We start from the raw sequence: 16902 nt of genomic DNA on the forward strand, positions 1-16902 counted from the left end.
TGATCCCTTTTCTTTTTTTTATTTCGCATCCAACACTGAAGAGGTATGGTCTCAATTCCCTGCCTACATGGCAGGGACCACACCACTTTTGTGCACACAAGGCATCCACGTCACCAGAACATTCTAGAAGCATCCAGAAGACATCTGGGCGATTCACAGCTGGCATCAAAGATGCCTTGCCCGACATAAAGGACAACACGTGTCACCATCAACAGAAGGCCACGTAGGCCCGCGACAATCCAGGGAGCAGGGCTGACATGACCAGTACGAGGTACCCAGCACAGGCAAATGCAAGGACGCCACGTGTACCACTACACCCTTCGCGACAGAGCAGACCAAGAGGATATTCCCCTTGGTCGGACAGCTGGCGCGCGCCCACAGCTGGCACAGCTGCTTCCTCCTTCTTCACCCTCCGGCTATAAATAGGACCCTTCATCATTCAGGTTCAGGATCTTGGCTCTCTTTACTCACTCTATACACACACTGTTTTATTCCTCTCAGAGCAGTACTTATTCTCACGCCGGAGCCTGGTTAAGAGGGAAAACCCCCTTCCCCCCTCTTAACGAGACTAACGGTGTTTACTGTTTTGCAGATCTCAGGCCACCGATACGAGCAAGAGAAGAGGTTGAACCCATAAGTGAAACGACCCTCTTGGTTATCCTTGTGTTAACCATTGTTTCAACATTGGCGCCATCCGCTTTTTTGCAAGACCACTCTCACCTCTTTTTCTCTTCTAAAAAACACTCGTGAAAATGGCAGACCAAAATCATTCACACCCAGCTGACGGAGAAGTTTCTTCCTTTGAACTCGTTTCGGACACGGCACACGTCCAACGGGGTCAAAGGAACGAGACCATCCAAGAGGGTCAGCTGAACAACGAGTTTCCATCCATTTTTGGAAGTGCGTCCAGGGCTGTTAGCCAAACCACAACTGGACCCATCTTCCAAACACCAGCAAGAATCATCACTCAAACCACAAACGGAGCTGCTCTCCAATCTCCAACGGGGATATTACACCAAACACCTCCGCCGATGCAGACTGTAAGCCATGGAGCAGGCCCTTCTGCTCCATCGGAACAAGCACAACTCAGCTACTCTGCACTTTTAGGGCTACCCGAGGGAAAAACTCTGGCTTCCTGGTATGCCGAACAAATGGCGTCCATAAACCTCGTTTATACGCAGCTCAGCGCACAACAAGCCTTGCTCCAAGCACAGGCTAACCAATCAGCATTCGTAACTCCACAACCAAGGTCTCTGAGTACACACACGGCTCAGCAGACAAACGCGTGGAACTTACGACCAGAAAGAGGAACAGTGCAAAATGTAAGAAGACCCAACGTACAAGACACGCGCGATACTTATGCTGAAACAGAGAGCAACTTCGTTCAAACCTCCAATCTACAACGAAGACCGATCCAAACCCGTTTGGGCGCGCGCAACATGAATACGGAATGGGAAGAGGAGGAAGACGACCCAACTTACAAGGGGGAATCCACAGTGTTTAGCAGACTTCCTCCGGAACACGAAGCATACAAACCAACCAAGCGCGCGGGGTATAACCCCAAAGCAGAGCATGATTACACCTTGAGCTATCGTCCTGAGGACATGGCTGAAAATTCAAAATTCATTCGAGAAATCACGTGCGCGGCCATCGACAAAACAAAATTACCACACAACGTGGGTAAATACAACGGGTTGACGGACCCAGACGATCACCTCCAGGTGTTTAAAGGTGCAGGAGCAACAGGCGGATGGAACTTACCAACATGGTGCCACCTGTTTGCTCAGACATTCGTTGGCGCGGCGCGCATTTGGTTCGACAACTTACCGGCTGGCAAAATCAAATCATGGGTCGATTTCCGAGAGAAGTTCCTAGCACACTTCTCTCAGCAGCGAAGACAAGCCAGAGATCCGGGTGATTGTCTGAACATATGGAGAAAAGACTATGAAAGCGTAGAAGATTTCATTACAAGGTACAACAAAGAATGTCTAGAGATCGGAGACATACCAGAGAAAATGATGCGCGCACACTTCATGCGAGCGGTCAAGTGCGACGATCTGGTTAAAAGAATCAAAGGGCGAGATGGAGGACCCAAAGACTGGGAAACCTTCATTGAAGCAGCCAAGACTATTGCGCAGACAGACAGGCAACTGACCGGTGACGATCACCGTCAGCGCGCACACAACCATAACGATCGAAACAACAGAAGGGGCAGAAATCAACCCTGGAGGGCTTCTGGAAACAGAGAAAGAAGCCCCCCACGGGACGATGCACGCCATACGATCAATCAGATAGCCCATCGAAAAGAAGTGAAGCGCGAAAATAGAGAAAAGCAGTGGACTCCACTAACCAAAACACCTTCTGAAGTTTTAGCCACAAAGAACCATCAGTTCAAACCACCCTTGCAGATGCGCAACAAAAGGGGCCAAGACCCAAATCTCTTCTGTGAATTCCACAAAGATACGGGCCATTTAACCGATGATTGCTTTAGCCTAAAGCAAGAAATCGAAAGAGCCCTAAGAGACGGAAAGCTCACCCACTTAGTCAAAGGTGGAAAGCGCGATTACCGCCAAATACAAAGAAGAGACGAAGGGCCAGACAATAAGAAGCTCAGAAAGTTAGAAACCCACATGGTGCAAGGAGGTCCAAGGCGACCAAGAAAACATTACAACAAGCGCGCGCAAGATGATTCATGGCGCGAGAAACAAGTGGTTTTTCCAGTTGTCAGGGGAGGTCCAAGAGAAAAGCGGCCAATAGTCATTCCAGGGGTGATCGGTCACTACCAGACAGATTACATCTTTATTGATCCCGGGAGCACTGCAGACATCATATATGAACAGTGCTTCAATCAATTTGACCAAGAGGACAAGGCGCGCCTAGAGCCAGTCGACTACCCATTAACTGGTTTCTGCAACGACGTCGTCTTTCCCCTAGGACAAATATCATTCCCAGTATTACTTTCCGATGGGAGAAATTCAAGAACCGAAGAAGTCACATTCATGGTACTGCCGGCACACTCGAGGCATGACATCCTCCTAGGAAGAGAATCACAAGGAGATTTCAACATGATCTGTTCCGCACCACATTCTGCCGTAGGTTTCCCGACCGAAACAGGCGTTGCATTGATATATGCAAGCAAAGAAGTGCTGGCAACAGACGAAATCAGGCCAGCAAAATCAAGCAAACACGCACCGCGCTTAGAAGCAGAGAAATGGGTATTGAATAGCGCGTACCCAGAACAAACAGTCACTCTGGGGCCCGCAATGTCTGATCTAACGCGCGCGGCGCTAAAGAAGTTACTGCATGACAACATGGGCGTGTTCGCCTGGACACCGGCTGATATGGTTGGTGTTCCACGGCATATAGTAGAACACCGTCTAAACGTCTCCGAAGATGCCAAGCCAGTGGTGCACGCCAAACGCCACCTAGGCGACATCAAACACGATGCCATGAAAGAACAAGTGCTAGAGTTGCTAAACGCAGGAATCATCAGGGAAGTCCGGTACCAAACATGGGTAGCAAGCCCAGTAATGGTAAAGAAACCGAATGGTAGTTGGAGAATGTGTGTTGACTACAAGGATCTGAACAAAGCATGCCCCCGCGACTGCTACGCTTTACCAGACATAGACGAGAAAATAGATTCTTTGGCAACTTTTCGGTGGAAATGTTTTCTGGATTGCTATAAAGGATACCACCAGGTCCAGATGGCTGTTCAAGACGAAGATAAAACCGCATTCCGCACACCAACGGGGTTGTACTGCTACATCAAGATGTCGTTCGGCTTAAAGAATGCAGGTGCAACATACCAAAGGTTGATGAACGAAACATTCAGTGACGCCATCGGTAAGTACATAGAAGTGTACATGGATGATCTGGTAATCATGAGCAAGGAGGAGAGCACGATGTTGGCAAATATCCAGAAGACCTTCAACACGCTGCGAAGCGTAAGCATCAAACTGAATCCAGCAAAGTGCTCATTCGGAATGGAAGAAGGAAAGTTTTTGGGCTTCATAGTCACTAAGGATGGTTTTAAGGTAAATCCAGAAAAGGTCCAGGCCATAGAAAGGATGCCTTCACCAGCAAACGTCAAAGACATGCAAAAGCTTGCAGGACGATTGGCAGCACTCAATCGGTTCCTAGCTAACCACGCTGCAAAATCCTTCCCATTCATCAAGACCTTGCGCAATTGCATGAAGAAAAACCAGTTCCAATGGACTCCGGAAGCAGAAAATGCGTTCCGCGAGATGAAAGACTGTCTAATCAAGCTGCCAACTCTAACCGCACCAAACAAAGGAGAACCTTTGGTCCTGTACCTCTCAGCTTCCGACAAGGCAGTCGGAGCCGTACTACTTGTTGATCGTCAAGGTGTTCAAACGCCTGTGTATTATGTGTCTAGAACCTTGACCGACCCAGAAACCAGATACGCAATCATGGAAAAGCTTGTCCTTGCACTGATTCACGCGTCAAGAAGGCTGCGCAGATATTTCGCCAATCACGTCATCCACGTGCTAACAAACTACAATATTGGGAATATCCTAGCAAGGCCAGAAGTATCAAGAAGGTTGGCCAAATGGGCAATAGAGCTAGGGGGACACAATGTGGTTTTCAGACCACGTCCATCGATCAAGGGCCAAGTCTTGGCAGATTTTATGACAGAAGTGCCAGACGACAAAGACAGAGAATGCAAGGCGATGGAGAAAGCTGAGAAAAAACAAACAGAAGAGCCATGGCTACTGTACACAGATGGTGCATCCAACGAAGATGGGGCAGGCGCAGGGCTAAGGCTAGTAAGCCCTGACAAACATGAGTTCACATACGCCATACGCCTAGACTTCAAGAGCACAAACAATGAAGCAGAGTACGAAGCCTTTCTGGCCGGCTTGCGTTTGGCGATCAAAATGGGGGTCCGACACATCGAAGCACATGTGGACTCCATGTTAGTAGCAGGCCAAATCAACGGCCAGTACGAAGCCAAGGGCGACATAATGGCACTCTATCTCAACCAGGCAAAAACGTTGTTACAAACTTTCTATTCCTACAAGGTGCATCACATAAACCGCAGCGAAAACAAGCGGGCAGATGCTTTAAGCAAGCTTGCGTCGACAAGTTTCCAGCACTTAGCAAAGGATGTGCGCATAGAAGTTTTGAGCAACCCATCTGTTCCACTCAGAGAAGTCAGCGTCATCCAAACAGGAACCACGTCCTGGATGACACCCATAATCTTGTACTTACAATCCGGGATACTTCCAGAAAATAAAGCTGAGGCGCGGAAAATCCAATACAAATCAGAACATTATCAGATGGCAGACGGGATACTGTATCGAAAGTCATATCTCGGCCCGCTGCTAAGATGTGTTGATGCCGATGACGCAAATTATCTGATCCGGGAAGTACATGAAGGCATTTGTGGTATCCATGCCGGGCCGCGAATGGTAGTGGCAAAAGTAATGAATGCTGGATACTACTGGCCCGGGATGCACCTCGATGTCGTGAAAGAGTTGAGAAAATGCAGTGGCTGCCAAAGGCACGCACCAAAAACCATGCGCCCCAAAAACGAGCTGGTACCAGTAACAACCGCATGGCCTTTTCAACAATGGGGCATAGACATGGTGGGCCCCTTTCCAGAAGCTCCGGGGGCAGTTAAGTTCATCATAGTCGCGGTCGATTACTTCACCAAGTGGGTAGAAGCAAAGGCACTTGCATCAACCACGTCGGCAGTCCATACAAAGCAATCAAATTTACTCCATACCTTACGAGACTTCGTAACATTATAAAACTGAACCGCTCTCCATTGTTTTACCTCATATCACTTTCGAAAACTCTCACCCACTCTCTTGTTAATTTACGGCTGCCGGAGTTAGGAGTTCCAGAAACCTTCAGTCGCCGGAACCTTCGAGACTCCGCCGGAGGATGGAGAAGATGACCGGAGACCCACGGCATTCCTTTACGTGTTCGGTATAATTCTTTATTTTACCAGAATATTATATGCTCGTATCTCCTTGTTCTTTTCTTTATATAAACAAGTTGAACCAAATCGAATGGACAAAACTTAACAGTGTGTCGACATCGGAGACCTTCGCCGGAACCGGGTTTGCGTCGGGCTTAACTGTTTGGCCACGTTTCGCGCATGTCTCCTTTCCACTCAATTAACGTTACGCCTACAAGATGAAGCCGAGACCGGAACAAGTACCGACGCCGGAGTCTACGGAGACCCCGACGGAGTCTCGTTTATGAACGTATGTAAACGAGGAATGAAACCAAACGGAGTTTACGTCGGATCCGACCCTTCATTGCTTCGGTACACCCTTACCTTTGATTCTTTGTTAATTATACACTTATGTGTTGTTCATGAGATCTACCTCTTGGCTTCTTTCATCTATGTGCGTTGAGTCTAACATGAAGGAGATAACCATTTTTTTGTATAAATAAATAAATTAAATGAACCTTTTCTTTTTTTCCTTCTATTCGTTTTCATATTTTACATCAGAGATTGACTTATATAAATTTATATTTATAATAAAATACATGGTAAAGACAAATGGTTATTACCACTTTAAGAAATTATTATTTGAGCTGAAATTGATTTTAAAGCTAACTGTTAAACTATATTTTGGTGGGTTTAAGTATGTGGGTTAAATACCTAATCCATGCCTCTATAGAAAATAACAATAGGTGAAAATATGTTTCAGATAACCATTTTTTTTTTGTTCCTTTTCTTTAAACCATTTTGGTTTTAAGTAATTTGATCAGTTAATGAAATAGTTTATTTCTAATTAAATAAACCTTATTATTATTATAATTAAGGATATTTTGTTAATTAAGTAAATCAGAATAATATAAAATCAGATACATAATCCAAATGGTTATGCAGTGATCATACATATACGTAATGATATATAGACGGGTAAACTTCTAACCTCCTGAATGGTGACAATACCCGACCTCACCCGGATCCTTCGAATCTAAGAAACACAAAATGTGCCTTGCATAAACAAGAAGAGCACATCGATAAAATTTACGTTATTGTTTTCCCTCCTTTTATTTTAGTATGTTTATATTTGTCTAGGATAATAACTCTTTTTGGTTCATTTGGAAATTCTCCGTCCTTACTCGTGCGTTACTTACAAGAAACCGCAAACGCAACCAATGTGAGTATACTCCATCCCTTTTTCCCTTTTACACTTTGGGATGCAACATGTATTCTATATTCAAACACGTGACACTTGAAACTTATTTGAAACATGCTCTATCCATTTAAACATGAAACATGAAACTTGTGATACTTGAGACTATTTTGTGCTATGTGAACGTTTAATCCCTGTGTGTAGTTCCGCCTTAACAATAGTAGCGCTATAGGGGTAATGCACCTCCCCGTTAGTCTTTGGGGTATTGTTAGGATGAGACATATAACCTCCCGTTAAACTTTGGGAAAGGCACTTAACGCATTGGAAACTTGGGCTATCACTTGGACTGCGTGAACTAGTATGGCTGAAACTATTTTATTATGTTCATGTTGGATATGAGTGTTTAAACGCTTAAACTATTATGCTATGTATTCAAACTTGTATACTCGCCAACATTCTTTTGTTGACATTATTTTAATACATATTGCAGGTTGATAGACGCAGTGATCAAGAAAACAAGCTAGGATGAACTTAGAAACCCATTTTAGCAATTAATTAATGTTTGGATTTATGTTTGAATATTTGAGACTTTGTACTACTTTTCTAGTTTTAATAAAATGATTTAATTCATATTGTCACAATTAGTGTTATGTTGTTTTGAGCAATTTGTTCGTCTCATCCCGATGTTTCCGCCATCGGTTGGGGTGTGACAGATTGGTATCAGAGCCATAACTATAGGGAATTAGGAAAAGTAGGAATGCTTTAACCTAGTCTATAGTTTTAGAGCTTTATTTTTGTGTTTTGCTTGAAACTATATTGCGTGCTACTTCATTTGTCTTTATTCATTCTCTTTTGATCTTTTAAGCATACATGTCACTTATTTGTTAACACATGACATGCTACACTTGTCTTATTACATGCTAATACTTGTTTCCTCATTCTACCCTTTATGTGTCATTCTTAACATATTTTTATGTGTTAATAATTGTTTCATTATTCCATTCCTTATTTGCTATTCTTGAAATGTTTATACTTGTTCGTCTAATCTTTAACATACACTTTTCCTCTTACATTTTACTCGAGTAATCTAAATCCGACAACACTCATATTGTACAAAAGAGACAAGTTTACCAAAATAGGCGTGAAACCCACAATTTGGTAAACAACTCTCATCCCGCTTGATTTCATTTTTGTTGCACGAAATTACACCATTAAGTTAGGAGTGAAATCCACATCTTAATGGAAATTTCAAATTTCAAATTTCAAATTCAATTTCTAGTGGACCCTCGTTAACGTGTCGAAATTAAATTTTGACCCAACGAGTACCAACCACACTTAGGGCACGAACTCGGCAAGCTAGGGGTGAAACCCGCATCTAGTCGACTAGTCCCACTCCTTGATTTTACATAAATCTCGCCAAGTCTCGAATTTTCGATTGAATTGGGGCATGTAGTAACCGGAAGGGTGAATACCGTTAACCGACTTGTCGGCGAGAGTATACCACCTATTAGGCCAAAGCATGCTCTCAGATTCAAAAGACCTTTCGACCACTTTGGTTAGTCAACGTTCCGTTTTGGAACCATCCAAGTTTCTTTTATCAGATGTACGCTTTATTATCTTCGATCTTTTATGATGAAACTCTTTCTTGTCAATTTTGAACCATTTTTAAGATTTCACTTTTGCGCATACATCATACGATTATACATCATTAGCGCGCATAATTTCACTTAATTTTAATTACACTTTTGTAACAACGAGTGAAGACATATCATCAAGATAGGAGTGATTTCCTTACCTTGACGATTAACTCCGCTTCCTTTCTCATCTTACAACGACCTCACCAACGGATTACGGGTGATTCCCTTACCTAGGTGATCGTTACCAATGCTTTCTTTTAATAGATTCTTTTATGTAAATACGATCTTGTTTATGTCCAAATCGTTTATCATTACAAACCTCTAATTATTTCAAAATGCATTACTTATATAAAGGAATTTCTTACCTTACCATCTATTTTCCTATAGCCCACATACACGAAATTCTTAACTTTTTCATAGACGATTGTTCATCAACATTCGAAATTTCACGAAATGCTACTCATCAACTTAGTCAGGCTAAAAAAAAAAAATCCATGGCCCACGAAATTTCGCATTCAACATAATTATTAAAACACGCTCACCTCACAACATTAAACTAGGGATTTTATTTTCAATCAGGAATCAACCAACCATTTTTGCACACGTCTATAAAACATTAAAAACTTTATTCAACCATTTACTAGAACTTCTTTCAAAATCAACAAAACATTTTATTAAAAGACGCTTTCAATAATCGCTAAGTTCATGCACCAAATTTCTTTTCTAGGGATCAACTTTTTCTCAAGAATCTATAAACTTCAAAATTATTTATATACAAAGTTATTTAAAACGATACAAACTTATTAAATCCTAGGACTTTTCAAATCTAACTCGATACGTCAATTAAATTCAAAACACGTGGGTAAGGAAACTTCGTAGGAACCAATAATTTCGACTATATAAATTCTTCTAAAACCAAAGTAGCATTCCCATTCGTCTACAAAGTAAAATTTACATAGTCAATGGATGATTTATACTCCCTTTTACATTTACAGACTAGATTTTACGCTCCATGACAACTCAATCTATTTTAACTTCACGTTTTGCTCAAACAACTATATATGCATATCATTTTACACGTTTTAGTCAATATCTCCCAACAATCTCACGCGCGTCACTCGTCCCCTTTTCTTTCATACTCAAAACTTTTAATCTTTTACGCGCATAAACTCGTGCATTTCGATTTATACTGTAAATAAAATCATTATTTCCTACATCCATACTTATGCATTCTATGCCTTTACTTATGTTCACACGTACACATTTATGTTATACTCATGATTCAAAATTCATACGTTTTACGTTTATACACACACTCACAATTATACATTTACGTTGTCCTTACATTCATGTCTATACTACGTTCGTATTCATATTCATACGAGTTATGTTTTCATTTGCACTTTTACAACTTTGTTACACTTATACTCATACACATGTATTTTATTCATACTTAAACATTCATGTTTTACACTTAATTTTCACATTTACATCCATACTCATGCATTTTGTGTTTATACTCATATTTATACTCGTATTCACCCCCGTACTCGCATTTATACTCTCATATATACGATTTATGTTATACTCGTACTCGTGTTTATACTCTCATTATACGATTTATGTTATACCCGTACTCGCATTTATACTCTCATATATACGATTTATGTTATACTCGTACTCGTGTTTATACTCTCATATATACGATTTATGTTATACTCGTACTCGTGTTTATACTCTCATATATACAATTTATGTTATACTCGTACTCGTGTTAATACTCTCATTTACACGATTTATGTTATACTCGTACTCGCATTTATACTCTCATTTATACGATTTATGTTATACTCGTACTCGCATTTATACTCCCGTTTATACAATTTACGTTATATTCGTACTCGCATTTATACTCGCGTTTATAAGATTTCTGTTGTACTCGTACTTTTGTTTGTACTCTCATTTATACGAATTGTGTCTATACTCACGTCATTCGTTTGTGCTCAAATTGTGCTCACATTTATGCTCATTTTAATACACGTTATGCTTATACTTTTACTCATACTCCTGGCATGCGTTTTGTGTTTATGCTCACGTGCGTGTTCAAATTTAAACTTATACTATGCTCATGCTTTTTACTTAAAAATTTATACATTCGCACATGTACACGGGCGAAACCCGAAGGATTCGCTTACGTTGGACTTATACTATTTGGAACGTAAACATGCTTATATGCTACATTTCTATACTCACGCATTCTTGTTTTCAAAATTTATGTATACCTTGAGTCATACGTAACTAGTACAAGCTATGCGGATCATGCGACGATCAATATAATCGCAGGTGCACACGGGATTATAGTGATGGGCGTATGAGAAACCATAGAGTGTACTACTGTGTATGGTAAGACACGGGATGTAACATGACACCGAATACGAAACGGACGTAACGTGGTCAAAACATGGTGGATACGCCGCTGGTACTTCCTATATATAAGTGTTTTCACTATGTTGCCAAACTTTCGTAAAACGTGCCGTGAGAAATTCAGTGTTTTGTAGACCTTTTGGACCTAATACAAACTTTAAACAACTCACAAACGCATTATACCTATGAAACACTACGTGAAATTCAGGTTACGCTATGTGAAAACTAATGTTATGCTATGTGGAATTATTTGAAAACTATATCCTCTGGGACACATTCATGAAAACAATTTCCTTAAACAAACATTATGATCAGGTCTCATCTAATCTCTCTTTTGGATCTTTAGATGTCATCTTTTCAAAAGTCTTCCTATTAGATTTCGAGGATGAAATCTCCTAAAGTAGGGGAGACTGTAACATCCGTCAAAATGGGTTCCCGAAATCCGACCCGTTTTGAAATTCGAATCCTAATCTTGAACCAACGAAATTTTTCGCAAAATGAATAATTGTCGAAAGATTTTTATCCTAATTTAATTCGTTATAATCATGGTTATTTATATATTTATTTGTTAAAATAATTAAACTAATTAAATTTACAATTAGTTGGTAATTCTTGTCAACCGCCAAAAAAAAATAAATAAATAAAATAAACTTGTAGCTGTGGGTTTCGAACCTATTTATTAAACACATTGGTTAAATACACAAACAGCTGTCTTTCTTTTTTTTCAATTTGCCGCCAAACAGGTTGCCAGCGAGATTATGTCTGTCCATTTCCTTTTTCATTCATTACTGATTTGTTCGGCATTAAGACACGACTTCTGCGTTTCCCTTTTTCTTCCTTTCCTAACTTCTTGAGGATAGAAAACAACAATCACTTTCCCTATCCTTCTTCCTGATTACTCTCGATGAATCATGGTGATTGATCCCTTTTCTTTTTTTTTTTTTTTCGCATCCAACACGAACCTAGACTCCTTAGCATATCCATACAAAGCAATCAAATTTACTCCATACCTTACGAGACTTCCTAACATTATAAAACTGAACCGCTCTCCATTGTTTTACCTCATATCACTTTCAAAAACTCTCACCCACTCTCTTGTTAATTTACGGCTACCGAAGTTAGGAGTTCCAGAAACCTTCAGTCGCCGGAACCTTCGAGACTCCGCCGGAGGACGGAGAAGATGACCGGAGACCCACGGCATTCCTTTACGTGTTCGGTATAATTCTTTATTTTACCAGAATATTATATGCTCGTATCTCCTTGTTCTTTTCTTTATATAAACAAGTTGAACCAAATCGAATGGACAAAACTTAACAGTGTGTCGACATCCGAGACCTTCGCCGGAACCGGGTTTGCGTCAGGCTTAACTGTTTGGCCACGTTTCGCGCATGTCTCCTTTCCACTCAATTAACGTTACGCCTACAAGATGAAGCCGAGACCAGAACAAGTACCGACGCCGGAGTCTACGGAGACCCCGACGGAGTCTCGTTTATGAACGTATGTAAACGAGGAATGAAACCAAACGGAGTTTACGTCGGATCCGACCCTTCAATGCTTCGGTACACCCTTACCTTTGATTCTTTGTTAATTATACACTTATGTGTTGTTCATGAGGTCTACCTCTTGGCTTCTTTCGTCTCTGTGCGTTGAGTCTAACATGAAGGAGATAACCATTTTTTTTGTATAAATAAATAAATTAAATGAACCTTTTCTTTTTTTCCTTCTATTCGTTTTCATATTTTACATCAGAGATTGACTTATATATATTTATATTTATAATAAAATACATGGTAAAGACAAATGGTTATTACCACTTTAAGAAATTATTATTTGAGCTGAAATTGATTTTAAAGCTAACTATTAAACTATATTTTTGTGGGTTTAAGTATGTGGGTTAAATACCTAATCCATGCCTCTATAGAAAATAACAATAGGTGAAAATATGTTTCAGATAACCATTTTTTTTTTTGTTCCTTTTCTTTTAACCATTTTGGTTTTAAGTAATTTGATCAGTTAATGAAATAGTTTATTTCTAATTAAATAAACCTTATTATTATTATAATTAAGGATATTTTGTTAATTAAGTAAATCAGAATAATATAAAATCAGATACATAATCCAAATGGTTATGCAGTGATCATACATATACGTAATGATATATAGACGGGTAAACTTCAAACCTCCTGAATGGTGACAATACCCGACCTCACCCGGATCCTTCGAATCTAGGAAACACAAAATGTGCCTTGCATAAACAAGAAGAGCACATCCATAAAATTTACATTATTGTTTTCCCTCCTTTTATTTTAGTATGTTTATATTTGTCTAGGATAATAACTCTTTTTGGTTCGTTTGGAAATTCTCCGTCCTTGCTCGTGCGTTACTTACAAGAAACCGCAAACGCAACCAATGTGAGTATACTCGATCCATTTTTCCCTTTTACACTTTGGGATGCAACATGTATTCTATATTCAAACACGTGACACTTGAAACTTATTTGAAACATGCTCTATCCATTTAAACATGAAACATGAAACTTGTGATACTTGAGACTATTTTGTGCTATGTGAACGTTTAATCCCTGTGTGCAGTTCCGCCTTAACAATAGTAGCGCTATAGGGGTAATGCACCTCCCCGTTAGTCTTTGGGGTATTGTTAGGATGAGACATATAACCTCCCGTTAAACTTTAGGAAAGGCACTTAACGCATTGGAAACTTGGGCTATCACTTGGACTACGTGAACTAGCATGGCTAAAACTATTTTATTATGTTCATGTTGGATATGAGTTTTTAAACGCTTAAACTATTATGCTATGTATTCAAACTTGTATACTCGCCAACATTCTTTTGTTGACATTATTTTAATACATGTTGCATGTTGATAGACGCAGTGATCAAGAAAACAAGCTAGGATGAACTTAGAAACCCATTTTAGCAATTAATTAATGTTTGGATTTATGTTTGAATATTTGAGACTTTGTACTACTTTTCTAGTTTTAATAAAATGATTTAATTCATATTGTCACAATTAGTGTTATGTTGTTTTGAGCAATTTGTTCGTCTCATCTCGATGTTTCCGCCATCGGTTGGGGTGTGACATGTCCCACTGAGTAAACCCCGTTTACTCAGGCGTACGTTTGCCTTCTTATGCACGTTAGGTTGCAAGGATTGTCTGGAAGACTTGGATGGATGGTTCGAGGGAATAAAGACGCACATGGATTTTCATAAGATTTTAAAATCTTTTGATCATTATTTTTGACTTATTTGAAATAATATAAAGTTTTACTATTTATGGAATGAAGTTTTGACCTCTGATGTACTGTATAAGTGACACGTCAGCTCGAGCCGGGTTAGGGTGTTACAGCTACCCACAGAACCATCTGAATCAGAACCTTCATAAGTAGGGCTGTGAAAGAAAGGAAATGTTAGGCAGAACTTTAACTTGGATGATGTATATATTAGTAGTTCATATTCCATTATTTTGCACTAAAAAGTTGATAGAATGTAACTCCGTTCAAGTAAATTCCCATTTATGAACAACTGTTCAAGCTCGCTGAAGTTCAATTCATTCCATTTAGCTATTTGGCATGTATAAATAGGGGAAAAAAGCATAAACCAATGATTTAACTTAAATATCCAAACGAACAAAGAAGCATAAACAAATTCATTACAAATTTCATCATAATCGATATAAAGAAAGGTAACCTTACAGAATGTTGGAATCTAGTGGTAATGCCCGCGCGTTGCCGACTTACCGCGGGTAAGTTCCATTAGAATGCATTTCAACACTAAAGCGATGGGCTCGTATGCGTTCTCAAATCGAAAAAGCACATATCAAAACCAATGGTGTCGATCGTTTCTATTTTGCAGTTCGGCCACCAATAGGCTGATCACTTCAAAGGATCATGCTTCAGTCCAAATTATTGTTGGTCATTCGGACGAAAATGGTTTATATACTGGTCAATTTTCCACCTTTGCACTCTGCGGTTTCGTGAGAGCCCAGGTTTGTCCTTTTTTTTCAATTTTACAATAAAAATATTATTTTATAATGTTGGAACAGTATATTATTACAATGCTAGTTATAAAACTTTATGGGTTATCTTTTTCATTTTTACTTGTATGGATCAAAACTGTCATCAAATTAAAAGTAATATATTGAAAACATATGTTAGCTCTTGTTTATTATTATTTATTAGTTTATATTATTTATATCTATTTTTTCATATTTTTTCCATTTAATAAGTATCAGTTTTATAGCGAGTCATAAAGAAATAAACATGATGTTTGTATCATATAATATTCATTTTGAACAATTACTTAAACACAACACAAACGGATATGTAGTTATGTGGTTCATGGAATTTGGTATGTCAAAAGTATATATAGAAGCTTACATGTACTTTCTGATTGTTTCTTTGAGCTTAACCGGTGTTGGTATTGTCATCACCCCTTTACCCTTCTTAGTCATGGGAGTATGAGTGGTAGATCCAACGGATTGACAATTGGTTTCGTCTGGTAGCACACGCTTGCAGTTGAAGCTCTCAAAGGCCCCATGATGGTAGTATGTGGATGCGTCAACTTGGATGGTTCGGGTGGTGCCCACAAGTGAGTGTAAGCAGTTTGGGAGCGCTGAGATGCTACCGTTAGAGTTCTGTATCATGACTGGAGTGAAGCTATCCTGGATACTTTCGGAATAAACGGTGTAGATATGCGAGAGACCCGATTCCACATTGAGTATAGACTGAGCAGTGGTGCTTGTTAGAATCTGTGCAGTGTCATCGAAGCACACGATGAACGCATTTGCCGTGGAATCGAGCACATCAAGTTCAAGATGGAACCTGTTGAATTTTTTTTTTCAGATGTGAAAGTGTATAAAGGCGTTGCCAACGCAGATAACTATAGAATACCAAAACCGAACCTTGCTCGGGGAAACATAACTGAGTTTTCACAGCCAGCACACCACAGCTCCCGTGATCACACGATACACCTTTCATGCATTTTCCTCCTCCACACATAAGTCTGAACCACTCTTCGCTATTACGTACGCCTTTAATCACCACACGACAATTGAACTCAGCATTCTGCATGGATTAGAAGAAACATATTTAATGTATGGATAATAATAATAATGCCGGGGGAAACAATCGAAATTATAGAAAGTGTTGATACCGTGTTTTTCTTATTCTCTCGACCATGGCGTAATATTTCTTCAAGAGTCGCCAAACTTTCTGAACAGTTAGCAACAGCAATGGTTTTCTTCATGTTGGCAGGTGTCTTCTGATATTCAGTCACAGGTTGCATAATGAAAGGGAGGATGCTTGAATGTAGCTGTGTATATATAGAGACATGATAAGTAGGCTCTTGGGATGACCTGTGGCAGTTTTCATTTTAATGAAAGTTTAAATGCAAAAATGTTATAGGATCTGAATATGAGAAGTCATCAGGTGTAAAGTTGCTCACACATCTAATTGCATTAATGATAACAAATAATAATAATAATATTAAATGATGATAACATATATTTTGATGTTATGGAATCTAAATATGAGAAGTCTATATATATATATATATATATATATATAAATCTATATTATTAAATAAAATGGATGAGTTAATTGGTTAAAATATTATTTGAAAATCGTTTGGTAATTCCTGAAAAATGAAAAAAAAAACCAATTTTAGCAAAATAAGCAAAAACCATTTCATAATTTTTTTTA

The 16902-nt window shown here is 39.4% G+C and overlaps 1 protein-coding gene across 3 annotated transcripts; it reads left to right on the plus strand.

The window, feature by feature from the left end:
- The first annotated feature begins 11989 nt into the window (after positions 1 to 11989).
- On the plus strand, positions 11990 to 15289 carry LOC110920445. 3 transcript variants are annotated; one of them, XM_022164668.2, is made up of 4 exons: positions 11990 to 12401; positions 12503 to 12744; positions 13515 to 13596; positions 14344 to 14498. In XM_022164668.2, exons 1-4 carry the CDS (start codon positions 12366 to 12368, stop codon positions 14389 to 14391), a joined length of 408 nt encoding a protein of 135 aa, XP_022020360.1. In that variant the 5' UTR covers positions 11990 to 12365; the 3' UTR covers positions 14392 to 14498. The 3 variants fall into 3 exon arrangements, with proteins under 3 accessions (XP_022020360.1, XP_035835213.1, XP_022020361.1); XM_035979320.1 differs by lacking the exon at positions 14344 to 14498 and adding an exon at positions 15056 to 15289 and having other exon boundaries at positions 11991 to 12401; XM_022164669.2 differs by having other exon boundaries at positions 11991 to 12401; positions 14071 to 14497.
- Positions 15290 to 16902: the final 1613 nt, after the last annotated feature.

Source organism: Helianthus annuus, chromosome 11, assembly GCF_002127325.2.
Source record: "Helianthus annuus cultivar XRQ/B chromosome 11, HanXRQr2.0-SUNRISE, whole genome shotgun sequence".
Lineage (NCBI taxonomy): Eukaryota > Viridiplantae > Streptophyta > Magnoliopsida > Asterales > Asteraceae > Helianthus > Helianthus annuus.

Bases quoted from the DNA above. Each gene is read 5' to 3' on its own strand.
- LOC110920445 (XM_022164668.2), top strand. From the start codon at position 12,366: ATGACCGGAGACCCACGGCATTCCTTTACGTGTTCG. The intron at 12,402-12,502 runs GTATAATTCTTT...AAAACTTAACAG, and splicing joins GGCATTCCTTTACGTGTTCG to TGTGTCGACATCCGAGACCT. The intron at 13,597-14,343 runs GTGAGTATACTC...TATGCACGTTAG, and splicing joins AAACCGCAAACGCAACCAAT to GTTGCAAGGATTGTCTGGAA.